Source organism: Chanos chanos, chromosome 1 (genome assembly GCF_902362185.1).
Source record: "Chanos chanos chromosome 1, fChaCha1.1, whole genome shotgun sequence".
In the NCBI taxonomy this organism is placed as follows: domain Eukaryota; kingdom Metazoa; phylum Chordata; class Actinopteri; order Gonorynchiformes; family Chanidae; genus Chanos; species Chanos chanos.
This window is the reverse complement of record NC_044495.1, coordinates 22,631,869-22,645,397: the sequence shown is the minus strand read 5'-3', so window position 1 is coordinate 22,645,397 and position 13,529 is coordinate 22,631,869. Positions and strand designations below refer to the sequence as shown.

Here is a 13,529-nt window from a genome sequence, read left to right as displayed (position 1 = left end):
AAAATCCTGTATGCATAATTCTTGCTCTTATGAGACTTCAGTATCATCAGTAAGCTTTTAAAGACTAAATGTCATTAAATTGAACAGATTTATGCATTTTCAAATGTAATCATTTGTGCGTGTATGGCTAAATGTTTTTATTTTCTTGCATGTGACATGTCTAATGACGTGTGAAAGAATAATTTTCCCTAAATGTTTGTGTTCAGAGCCCTGCAGATCAGCAGTGTGTACAATGTATCATCTGAAACTGCCTGCTTTTCTCTTTCTGCTGTTGGTGTTGCTGCGTTGTGTCGCCACCGCTCCCAACAACAGGTGAGTGACTGCCACAGTGCTCTTCTCATCTCTTGTAAGGAAGTGCCATTTCTGAGTGCTACGATTATGTTGAGTGGTGGATATTATGCTCCAGGATTAATATTTCATTCCCATCAGGATAAGTGTGGAGGAAGTGGGCTCAATTTTAGAGATTATCTCTCCTTTCTGAAGCGATTATCTGCTTCTGTTAATAGTTGTGTGTGACAATTGTCTAGTACTTGAAATAGACATTCTAGATCCATGTACCACTGACAGATAAAGATATGTCTTTGTGAGAGAGAATGACTGAATGACTGCATGGACAAGTCTTACAGTCAGAGAATTTAAAAGAGAGAAGTAAATTGGATCTTATCATGTCTTGCACCAGGTTCTCAGTTCACTTCAGAGATCAGGTGCACAAGTTTCCGGACAGGGAGGGGTGGCTGGTCCCAGACTCAGCCACAAACTCTTTTCTAAGCCTGGCAGGGCCACGGCTTCAAAGAGGACTCAGTGCAGAGAACAGGTACTTATGCCAAAGGCTCAAAGTGCAAAAATATTTTGAAATAGCCGTTGCTAAGGAACATCCTCTAGAATGTTCAGAAAATTACATTTCTTCAGTAACTATCTTTGGAAATAAATAATAAAGTTTCTGTTGTTATTTTCATAATTGAAACAATTTAATTTGAACAGATTTTATTAAAAACTAATCATAACTGCTTTAAATAAAATGGCTCACATTTTTAAAAGGGAGATTAGGCATTTTTACCGATATGTATGTAAATATGTATGTATGTGTGTGTGTATATATATATATATTATTATTATTATCATTATTATTATTATTAAATTATATATGTATATGTGTGTGTGTGTGTGTGTGTGTGTATTTAATATATTTGAAATCATTACAGTTTTGACAAAGATACTGGAATTTATTTCATTGAGGGAAATGAGTATAAATCTTTATTTGTTCAATGAAAAATTAACATAATCAATTTTCTGTTTTTCAATGTCATGACTCTTCTTTTCCTCCAGTCACCAAGTAGAGAAGAGGAAATGTAACACGGCTACCTGTGTCACCCAGAGACTGGCAGACTTTCTAATTCGCTCCAGCAACACCATTGGCACTGTATACGCTCCGACTAATGTTGGATCCAGCGCTTATGGAAAGAGAGACCTTCAGTCTCCTGACTACCTCCCTCTTTAGTCTTGGCCTATGAGCTCTCTCACTCTGAGCCATCAGGAAGTTATTGAACAAATGTAATATACCTGTTAGCGATAAGCATGTGCACTTCTGTGTATTTACTTTACACTTTTTTTTCTTCAAATTTTACGAACCAGTGCCTTTTGGTATCAAACTTGGTAACACAGCATTTTCAGCCTTGGAGGATCTCTTCCTCCTGGGTGAAGTTTTGCCATGCTGTGTAGATTATTCAAAGTATAGTTAGACTCTGTTAAACAAAATCCTGAAATGGCATGTGAATAAATGTATTATAAAAAACAGTAAATGAACTGAAAGGAACATAAGCATTTTGTTTTGTTTGTATTTGTAATAAAATGTAAAGTCATTGGAAAAGTCTAGATTTGTTCTGAAAGTCATTAAGACACACTTCTGTGTTTTGGTGGCCTGAACACAATGATCCACTCATGTTTGTAATGGCTTTGCTCCTCACACGATCCATCATTAGGCTCATTCCATCAACTGAAATAAATGAATTGTTGCAGTATATATTTTTTTCAATTTGTGTTAAATACAACAGTACAACCAAATACAGCTCATCCAACTCAGTAATGTTCAGCACTGAATCAGTAGTGGATGGACATTTTTCACTCTTATCATAAAGCATTCTCTCAGAATATGTTCAGCTGGGAAAATGACACCAGCTCTGGAACTGAGTGATACACAGGATACTATTAAACTCTAACCTTGAGAAATGAGAATTGAAACGCTTGACTAAATTTGTATTGGAACATTAAATATGCAATTTCTAATGTTAAATATGTAACATCCATATTTATAAATGAATCAAAATCATAAGTAATATAAATAATGTCTAAAAATTCAAAACACAGAGAAACATCATCAAGCAATTTGCTGAAACAGTATAGAAAGCTTAGTGTTTCTACATGGCACATATGTTTTATTTTCCTTTTTTCCCTTTTTTTAAAAAATGTATTTCTCTTATTAAGAGAAGCTGTCCTCTTTCTTTTGTCTTATTTCTCTTTTTAAAATTTTCCTTTTTTTTTATTTACATAAATGACATTTTGAATCAAATGTGTTGGCCAACATGAACATAAGAGGATTTTAAAATGGCACAAGTGCCTTTACATGGCTGATTATGTGAAATACCCATTTGCTTCCAAATACATCTCATGTGACATGATTGAGTGCAGAGGAGCATGGTTGCTCTGATTTGATGAACACATACCAAAGTTAATGGATAACAGGAGTGCTTGCATCTAGTATTATATGATGTTGGTGACACACGCCAACATTAGTCGCATATGAGAATCATTTTCCATGGTAAACATGACCCTGTTTATCAGCAAATGTCACCGCTCAATAGGGTCTTTACAAAAAAAACAAACCTAAATATATAATGAGAGGAATGTATTATACCCAAAACTGACAGCTTCATCTGCCCATTTTAAATCAATGCTGAATTAAAGTATGGATTCATGACTGAAATGTAAAGTAAATATAAGAATAATTGTCTTCAATTCCAAAAGAATAAACCAAAGGAACTAAAAACTGATGCACTAAAGGATGAGAAACTGTGTTCATAGTAACATTTGAGACATTCAAATATTCATTAAAGCATTCATTCATTCACTCACTCATTCATTTCCAAAACCATTTAAAAGTTATGTTTAACAGCTATATGCCTTCCTTCTTCTTTGACCATCAGTTCCTAGCCTGTGCTTCTCATTTTATCTCCAAGCTGATGGCTTCTGGCAGACATCTTCTCCCTCCACATCACCATATTGAGTCCATTTAGAGAGCACTGCCCACACACTCTCTATGGACATTCAACCCTGAGGACAACTCATACCCCTCTGCCACAAATCATAAAAGTGTAATGAATGGATATCAGAGCCAGAAATAGATCAAAATACATAAATGTCTGATGGCAGCCCAGACACAATTGAATCAATCTAGACCAAGAAAGAGCTGGGCCACTGATACCTCAGTGTAAGCAAATACAGGATGGAGAAGCATAATGAAACTTCCTCCCATAAATATTCTGTGTTTTGAACACCAAACAGTTGGTGAACCACTCAGGAAAAACAAGATACGTTTCAACTGAACACATCTGCGCTACCATTGTCCATTTAACATATTTAAGATGAAATTTTTTTTGGTGCTGCATATTTTTCATCTGTCATAATTTCAAATTACTTTTTATATGTTGAAATATAATCAGGATTTTTCGATTGTTGACAATCCATCCTGCATGTGTCCAAAATTGGAATTTATAAAAATGGCTGAGAAGAGTTAAACAGTGTGAGTCACTGGACCACTTTACCTGTGATATAATACACAGTGTAATTAACGTGACAGCAGAAACATGTTTTTTGTCGTTTTCTTTCTGAATGCTGCATCATTTCTCATTTACTCTATGCGTATCAGACCACATTAGAGTCCCTGGTTAATATACTGGTGCTTAATGGAATCTGCTGTAGTCAAGGATATTCTAATGGCTGCGATGTCAACCACTTTGACGTGAGAGCGGCTTGCTCAGTATTGAAAGGTCGAGGGTTACAGTGGCTGTCTGGGGAAATTATCATGCCTGGCATGCAATGCCCCTTGATTCATCTCTGCTGCGACTGAATGCAAAAAAGAAGTCATTTTGTGTCAACTTGCACCCTTCCATTTAATGTCATTGGTTAATTTGAACTCTATCATTAGTGTGATGATAGATAATTGAATATTGTGTCATTTCCTTTATCTAATCCAATGTTATGCATAGTGGTGAATCTAGATACTTGTGCTGCAACAGGGACTACACACACACACCCTGTATGTCTACACACCTCTTGTATGTCTTCTTCTAAAGCCATTCTGTGTGCCATTCCTTCAATATGATAAACTACCTCTTCTGAGGGACAAATGGTATCTGCTGATATATGCATTCCATCAAAGAAGCAGACACTGGAAGTGTCAGGTTTGTGATGATGTTGCTCTGTATGCTTGATTGATTGTGAACCACTCCAGAGAGAAGAATTTCTTTAGCAAACTTTTTCCAATTGCACAATATTCTTTGTATCTCTTCCCTATTTTCATTTTTTTTTTCTTTTTCTGTTTTGAGGGTTATTTTTAGCTAGTGACGCATACTGGTTTCTCTGTTTGAATAAGTTGTGTGTCAGCCACAGTTTTGTCCATTTAGAGAAATAAAGGATCGTGCTGGTGACCATGGGACATCATGTTGAATGGTACTCTGTGTATAGTGCACTCTTGTTATCATTCTACTTTCTGTTAAAAAGCTCTAGTGATATTTTAAGACTGCTCCTCACTTTGCCAACCCATTTTCCTGAGTGAGCTCTCTGACTCAGTGATTTTGAGAAGGGTCTGGCTGCAGAGCCAGTTTCACGCCAGGAGTTTCACACCATCAGATTCGGGCCAATGGCCGATCGTCTAACCCTAACCATAACCTATCCCTGCAGGGATAACCATAACCATAACCATGAAATGTTACTGAAACTGGCCTGAAACTGCTGATGTGAAACTGTTGTTAGGTAGGGTGACCATACCTCCTCTTTTTTCCCAGATATGTCCTCTTATTCGGACTTAAAAATGCGTCCGGCCAGGATTTCTAAATCGCCAAAATTGTCCGGGATTCGGCCACAGACGCCGTTCGTTGTGTGTGCATTGCCTTGACCCTTTTCTTTACGTTCCGCCCTCTCGCATGCCACGAATGGACGGCCGTATACACGCTCATGGCGTAAACATCGATTAAACTGCATTTCATTCATTACCGTTAACACCGCAGCAACAGCTAAGATCTTAACGCCACGAAAACCTGAATTATTTTTCTCAGTTAACTCATTATTCTCTTACTGTTTATTTTATTTAAATCCTTTATTTTACTCTTGTTCTTACGACTAGTTCTCTTATTGCTGAGATGACCTGTTTATCTCGTCTCATGCATTTCATTGTACCGTTGACCCTGTCTTAACCTACATATGACAAATAAACTAAACTTGAAACTTAGAACTTGAACTTGAAAAGTACGGAGCCCTTAAATTCCCGAAACGCGAACAAGTTCTTTTTTTTGTGCGCACAAGAAAATTAATATCTGCGTAGTAAGGCATGATAGGCATGCTTTGAAGACCACAGCGGTAAATTGCGTTTATATCTTTTAAGAGTTTGTTGATTTCTCAAGTATGTTTGAAACATGGTGGCGTTCATTGCTTTATTTGAACAGTCAATTTGCTATGTTTTTGGTGGGTGAGCTGGTGGAAGGTAGCTTTGTGCTACTCGTTAGTTTTACCGAACTGTTCATGTCCGCCTAAACAGAACCTGTTGGTTGCTGTGCGCATCTGAAGTCGTTTAGAGACGCATTTGAATTTATAGTAAATTATAAAGATAATAACTTGTTAGCACAAGATAAAAAATATTACATTTTGGGAATTTAGGTGCTCCGTAATTATGCCAGCAGTTATTTGTCTCATTAAAGACTAGCTGGCTGTATTGTGAAGTACAGATGCAGTTATCAGCCGTACATGTGCAACGACTGGAACTAAAGCGACATACGCTTAAATTTCCCTGTAAATTAACCCCCCTCCCCCCCCCCTTTTTTTTTTTTGTTTTTTTTTTGTTTTTTTTGTTTTTGTTTTTGTTTTTTAATGGTCACCCTATGATCTGCGTAAAACTGCGGCTCTGTGGCTCTGCAGACAGATTGTGGTGTGTGGGGGTTGAAGGTGCTAGAAAAGAAAGTTTGATGCACAACGGTTGCCGTAGTTTGCTATCGAAAATAAACACGGAAGTGTACTGAAATCCATACAAGTTACGCGTCGTACCGTTGATGCGTGTCCTATTCAGATCTAATTCATAAAGCAATGCAATACACATTTACTAATAGACAAGAGACACAGAACAACAAACAAAAGTGTTCGATTTATTTAGTGTTCTTTATCATCGGTTAAGTACCCGCTGTGTATGTTGACTGGAAGTAGAGAGCAATGGCGAGCCCACCTAATTTAGAGAAGCCCACAAAATTTGTGGTCGTGGGTGGAGGAATTGCAGGAGTGACATGTGCCGAACAGGTATCGATATCCTGCCATTTCAGGCGTGCTCTCATTTTTTCCACACACATTGAGCAGTTGAGTTTGTTTATGCATCTCGTATACCGGAGACAGGGCACTACTGTAATGTACTTGCTTAATTTCGTTTTCTAGCTCGCATGCCAGTTTCCCTCTGAAGAGATTCTGCTTATTACAGCTGCTCCACTGATAAAGACTGTGACGAATTTCAAACAGGTAGTAAATCCCAGTACCGAAAACAGTAGCTTTTGGTGTCAAAATATACCATACCACAAAAATATTATCTCTCATTTAAAGTATGACATATTATTTTACTATATACAATTTTATATTGTTTGTTGCTCTAGTAAACTTCAAAACAAAGTTTCCCATCCAGTTTTTACCCTTTGATGAAGGTGTCCAAGACGTTGGAGGACTTTGATGTGGAAGAGCAGCCATCTAGCGTCTTAGAAGACAAATATCCAAACCTGCGAGTCCTCCTGTCAGCAGTAAAATCCCTACAAACAAAAGAACATGTGAGTGATAGCACTGCCTTGTGAACGAGATTACTATATCAAGACCCACTAGTTGCTCCGTAGCTAGTGAAACTTGCCATGCATTTAAGGCCATTGTTTTCTTTTAATCACAGTGCCCACAGTAATTTCACTATATCTGTAAAAAAAAAATAATTCACTCCTTAGATTGGTTTAGAAATATGAAAAAGTGGTGTTTGTTTAATTATGTCACATACAGTCACTGCAGACAGAAGGTGGACAGACAGTGCAGTACGAAAAGCTGTGTCTCTGCAGTGGGGCCAGGCCCAAGCTCCTGACCCGGGACAATCCCCATGTGCTGGGAATACGAGACACTGACAGTGCCCAGGTACAAACACGGCCACAGATCACGTACTCACACTTTAAACAGTAACTTCATAAAGTAATGTAGACATGTTGTCTAATTTAACATGCCCTCTAGCTAGACATGGAAACCTGCAGTCAGTTGACCCTCATTTTTACATTTTGCATTGAAACGGAAATAATGAAAATGAATGAATGAAAATAATTCAAAATATTGTACTAATACAGTATATAAATTAGCTAAATTCAACAAGCAAAAAAAAAAAAACAGACTCCCAAAAAAAAACCAGACTGCTCTCTCGTTCCTTTTTCCTGGACCTACACTGACAGGAGTTTCAGAGGCGCCTGTGTAAAGCCAAGCGGATTGCAGTTGTTGGGAATGGTGGAATAGCTTTGGAACTTGTGTGAGTATCTGTATAATGTTTTTGGAAATATAAATAGGTAAAACGGTTACAATCCAGGGAACAAATATGATTTAAAATGATTTCCCATAATGTAATGAATGGTTTACGTAGATACTGTCCATATACATACAGTAATTGTTTTGCTGCAACATCAACCCCCCCCCCCACACACACACACACACCGTTTTATCTCCTTAAGCTAAAATAGTGAATTGAATTTAAGCATATTAAACAGTCAGATTCTGCACCATCATATTAATACTGATTACTGATGAGAGACACATGAATGTGCTGTATAGTTCATGGAGATAACTTTTAAGTAGTAGCCTCATTATGGATCTGTGCACCCATAAGTATTTTTACAATTATTTTGAACAATTGCCTATTGTATTGTAATTTTGTTCAAAGATAATGGAGACAGAGATCACAGAACCCCAATCAGTTAAGCTCTATGTCACCATTGCGCTTACTCCTACATGAATGCTTCCTTATGGGAGATAATTAGGATGGGAGCCTACATTGAAATTAAAGATAATAGAGAATGGAGCATCTAGATACGCACATTTACCCTTCTGAAGTTTTTAACTAAAACCTAGAATGCAGATCATATATAATATGCGGTTAAGGTGACATGTTAACATGTTGTTTTAAACTTAAAACATTGATAAGTATTTTTAAGGTCAGCAAAACAAAACAGACATTTTATTGTCTGTCTTTATGCAAACACATGACATTGCTTCCATCTAGTGGATGAACTGTGTTACTCTTCACTGTTTTGAACATAGATGTACTATATAGTTTGGAACAATTTAGAGACTTATTGGTCACTCACAGTTCTGTAACTTCCATCTAATGCACAGAACTGTAGTCCTATAATCTGTGTCCTATAATCTGCACAGAATTGTAGTGCCCTTTAAAAAAGAAATAAGTTGAAGAAAAGTTCAGTGTTTACCACAGGATGGCAGCATTGACATTACATGAGTGTAGCTCTCATCAATGTGCCTTCCACACAGCTACTCTCCTGACCAGATGTGTGGCTCTCTGTTGAGGAGCATGACATGGCCACACACAGGGTTACCTGGAGTTTATTGCTAATAATTTGATACATCGGTGCTTCAAAGTATGAGAAACTGCTCACTCACGTATCAAAGTGCTGTAAATTTTGAACACATTCCTGTGTATTAGAAAAATCTCATCTTACTTATCTACTGTAAAGCATTTTGAAACATTTCATAAGACTATAGTAATATGTTAAGATTTTTTTCACATTGCGATGCTGCTCTGTTGCGGCTTGACACTCACTAGAACTCTTGCATTTATCCCTGTGCTCCTTCACATTCTCTCCAGGTACGAGGTTGAAGGCTGTGAGGTCATCTGGGCAGTAAAGGACAAGGCCATTGGGAATACATTCTTTGACGCAGGGGCTGCACAGTTTCTCATCCCCTCACTAGAAAAAGAAAAACCTAAGAAATCATTGCCTTGCAAGAGGGCCCGGTATACCACAGAGACAGACAGCAGCTCTCACTCACCTAAAGGTAGCTCCATGTCCACACATTCATACACACATATTATAGGTGTCAATCAAGGCCTGCTTCAAGTGTTAGGCCTTTGTGAATGAGGGAAGTCATGGGAATGTAACTGCTGTCAGTAACAGTGAATGTACCACTTTACTGTCTTTGTGTTAACTCGCATACAGAACCGCCCTAGCTTTCCAGAGTACCCACTATTTAAATGTAATTCATCATTTGTAAATCTAATTGTGCCACAGGAATTAAGTTTATCATTGATTTTTTTTAAGTATTTATCTTATTTAGCCATGTATGTGTGTTCTTAATGAAGTTATGCACTGTAATTGAACACCCGTGTGAATATGCCGCATTGACATTTTTATAGTGTTTGAGGTTGTGTATGACATTTATTCCAGGTAAGAGTTTGGACTCTGGGGAGCCTGGCAGTGCTTTGGGCCCAGATTGGCATGAAGGTATCAACTTAAGAGGTGCAGACAAGGTCTGTGTCAGTTTCACAATTATTTGATTCACTGATTTTGATGGAGCTACATTGTTTGCACATTGACTACTTGTGGCCAGTCAGTTTTAGAGATTCATGTAACTTTATCAATGTCACATCATTTTTATAAATACATACATTACATACTCTTTGCATTCAGATCAAACCTTGAGATGGATTAGTTTCTCATTACACACTACATGTTTTTCTAAGATTTCTTATGTACTGTAGTGTACTCTTGTTTTCTGCAGGTCTCCCATAGAGTTCATGTAGAGTATCAATGTGAGATTCAGCACATATACTCTCAAGAAGAGTTCCTGCTCTCTCCACTCAGATCACAGAAACCTAATGCAGGTGAAAACTCTGGAGTGTTGATTAGTAGGGTAGTTGCTATCACATCTGTATGTGCTTTGGCTGAGACATGTCTATTGCCAAGCAATAGACATGACCAGGACTTGAGTCCATGATAAACAGTCAGATATGTGATGTCTGAGTGAACAGTTAAGTAGTTGGATGGTTTGGCTGTTAAACACTAGTGTAAGTTTGTTCTGCAAGTATGACACATTTACAAAGAAGTCAGTTGGACAGTCAGTCACTCGGAACCCTCTTATCATTTCCTGCTCCAATAAAGGAAACTGGCCGGTATATATCCAGCTAACCAACGGCAAGATTTATGGCTGTGACTTCGTTGTGAGTGCCACAGGTGTAGTGCCAAATACTGATGTCTTTCTCGATGGAAACAATGTAAGAAGCACTATTATCTCACATATGGTTTTATGTGACATTTTTCCATGTGAACAGAGGTGTATGAGCTGTTGCATTAATGTCCTTTAGTTTGAGTTGGCCAGTGATCTGGGTCTCAGAGTTGACGAGCACATGCGCACATCAGAGCCAGATGTGTACGCAGCTGGAGACATCTGCACTGCGTGCTGGGAGCCCAGCCCCCTGTGGCAACAGGTATTATTGAAAACAGGAATTAACCTTAAGAGAGCAGAGTAAGGGCCTCAAATTTTAGTCTCATTTTTGTTTTGAAAGCAAATACAAAAATGGCCCGTATAGATTTGAAACTATGATTTTAAAAAATCTGCATGGCATGTGGAGGCAGTGACAGCTGTTGTTGAAGCACCATAGAAAATTACAAATGAATCATTTTTCTTAACTCAGTAAAAAAACGATTGCCTTTGTGATGATTTTGAGATGTTTTGCTGTGTTAGATGCGCTTGTGGACTCAGGCGCGTCAGATGGGATGGTATGCAGCTCGCTGTATGGCAGGAGACATCTTGGAGGAACCCATAGAACTGGACTTCTGTTTTGAGCTCTTCTCACACATCACTAAGTTCTTTAACTACAAGGTAATATGTTCTTCCTCTGTTGTGTTCTTTCTCTCTCTGTCATATTCGCGTGTGTTCACTTGTATGTGAAAATGGCTTATTGTTGTATGTTTGGCTTAGGTGGTGCTCCTGGGAAAGTTCAATGCACAAGGCTTGGGTCAGGACCATGAACTGTTGGTGCGTTGCACTAAGGGACAGGAGTATGTGAAGGTGGTCATGAGTGGAGGACGTATGATGGGGGCTGTACTCATTGGAGAAACTGACCTGGAGGAGACCTTTGAGAATTTGATCCTCAACCAGATGGACTTATCCTCATTTGGAGAGGATCTTCTGAACCCCAGTATTGATATTGAGGACTACTTCGACTGAAACGTTTGTGGTTTGTCACAGTAAAAGGATTTGCTGTGTTCATAATAAGCTATGATCAGATCCAGGTTTGTCAGATCTGAGAGAAATGCTTTAAAAATAATATACAGGTACCAGCACAAGATATGCTTTGTGTGGCTTGGATTAGGCAAGTTTAAAAAAACAAGTGGAAACATATCAGGTTTTGGGTTTCTGATTAGGTTAAGGTTTGAGTATGCCACTCTTAGTGAGAGACTTTAAATTGTTGGAAAAGCAGTTTGAGAAATAAGCAACAGAGGTTTTACAGAGTTTCATTCATTTGACCTTATTGCTTCACTTTTTACATACTAGGGCTTATGCCCAGCTCAAGGAAAACACTCCCAGTAATTTACTGTTTGGCTTGCTCCAAGTTGACTTTGTTCTCACATGATATGTTCCATTCAAATTTCTTTGGCTGATGTGGTTATTAAAAGAACTAAGGCCTGTTAATCATGCACTCAGTCGCTGCGTCAACAGGTGGATGCATCCTCATAGATTTTCTGCCCCACATTCACATATACAGAAAACAATGCTTGAGCCAATCACAAAATTACATTTACAACATTAAAAGGCAAACTTCCCAACACTATCAAACACATTGTATTAATCACACTCTTAAAAGGGGAGTCCCCATTGACTCAGCACTCTGAAGTCCTGTGTCCATGTCTTGCGATGCATGCTTCAGAGTATGGCAGTGTGACGAGCAGAGTCAGTATAAGGCTAAACATCCATGTTCTCAACAAATGGACACGAGCATGTGTGACACATAATTGACAAAAAAAGACAAAAAAAACAAAAGCTGTTGTGGAGTGAGTTTGACATAACTCCTCCAATCATCATTATCTCCAACTCCTGACTAACCAGAACTGTAGAAACCATCTCATGTTTTCTCAAAAATTCAGTAGAACTGAACAGCTTAACAAAGTACATTTAATGAATTTGTATGACATTTATGTTCAATATTATAGCCATAAATATGTATAAAAATTGTCAAAAGAAGAACCAAAACGTACATGATTTGAATTTGTAAAGAGTTTTGAAATACTAAAGAGTTTAAAAATGTAAAAGCAAAGACAACCCTAAATATTTCCTATTTGAAGGTTATCTTTGTTTAACTTTATGAACATGGTTACATGTTTGAAAGTAATATATTACTATTGTTGGAGTTCATGCATTTATAAAGTTAAATATTTGAGGGTTCACATCTGACCTTTCTTCCTTGAAGAACATTATGATGACTGAAATTAATCTGTGTGGTAATTTGTAATGATAGTGTGTGTTTTAGGGTACAAATTGCACATGTTACTTAAGTACTTTGACCACAGTTTTAATGTCACTACACAATCCATGTCAAGAGCCATTCTGTAATGCTATCAAAAAACACACAAAAAAAAAGGAATGAGAAAGATTCAAAATTTATTACTCAAATCCATGTCACATAACAAATATGTGCTGAGATGAGCACAACGGAGTAGTGGTGTAGTGGATTAAGCGAGTGACTGGCATGATGAAGTTGCTGTGGTGTTACAGTTGCCAGTATTATGAAGCGGCTGAAGCAGGGAGTATACCACTGAGTTCTGTTGAAAGCATATGTACCTTAGTTAGGTTGGTTACCTAGAAAATGAGGTAGTAAATTAGCATTACTTGTGGCTGGGCTCAGTACAAATTAATTTATTTGCATTTTGCAGTAGACACAGTAGTCACAGAACAAATGTTTAGAACCCAGCTTCATACAGTACCTTAATGCTGAAATGCTGTATAAAAGTTGGCTCCTCTGAACTTTATTTGTAATATGCTGGTTTTATATAAGTATGCAGAAGTGCTCTAGGGCTCCAATGTATTGAATTTCATTCAGTGGCAGTTAAAGCAGTGCTGCTTCTTTAAGCCTGTGGGCAGGGCTTTAATGTTTATTGCTGCAGACCTCCCCTTGTGAAGTAATGAGTGAGTTAGGGGTAAAGCAGAGTAGATTAGCAAACAGCAGTTGTTTTTCAAGTCACCCTTATTCAATACTG

At 37.8% G+C, this 13,529-nt stretch overlaps 2 protein-coding genes across 5 annotated transcripts; both read left to right on the top strand.

The window, feature by feature from the left end:
* Positions 1–232: 232 nt before the first annotated feature.
* On the top strand, positions 233–1,498 carry iapp (islet amyloid polypeptide). Its single transcript, XM_030774485.1, has 3 exons — positions 233–312; positions 680–814; positions 1,327–1,498. Exons 1-3 carry the CDS (start codon positions 233–235, stop codon positions 1,496–1,498), a joined length of 387 nt encoding a protein of 128 aa, XP_030630345.1.
* A 4,865-nt stretch (positions 1,499–6,363) lies between these two features.
* Positions 6,364–11,561, top strand: pyroxd1 (pyridine nucleotide-disulphide oxidoreductase domain 1). Of its 4 annotated transcripts, none has more exons than XM_030786559.1 (12): positions 6,364–6,558; positions 6,691–6,771; positions 6,951–7,070; positions 7,288–7,416; positions 7,722–7,795; positions 9,143–9,330; positions 9,720–9,802; positions 10,054–10,121; positions 10,345–10,546; positions 10,637–10,759; positions 11,017–11,154; positions 11,254–11,561. In XM_030786559.1, exons 1-12 carry the CDS (start codon positions 6,475–6,477, stop codon positions 11,500–11,502), a joined length of 1,539 nt encoding a protein of 512 aa, XP_030642419.1. In that variant the 5' UTR covers positions 6,364–6,474; the 3' UTR covers positions 11,503–11,561. The 4 variants fall into 4 exon arrangements, with proteins under 4 accessions (XP_030642419.1, XP_030642433.1, XP_030642441.1 ...); XM_030786573.1 differs by having other exon boundaries at positions 10,054–10,156; positions 10,434–10,546; XM_030786581.1 differs by having other exon boundaries at positions 9,143–9,340; positions 9,727–9,802; positions 10,054–10,156; positions 10,434–10,546.
* Positions 11,562–13,529: the final 1,968 nt, after the last annotated feature.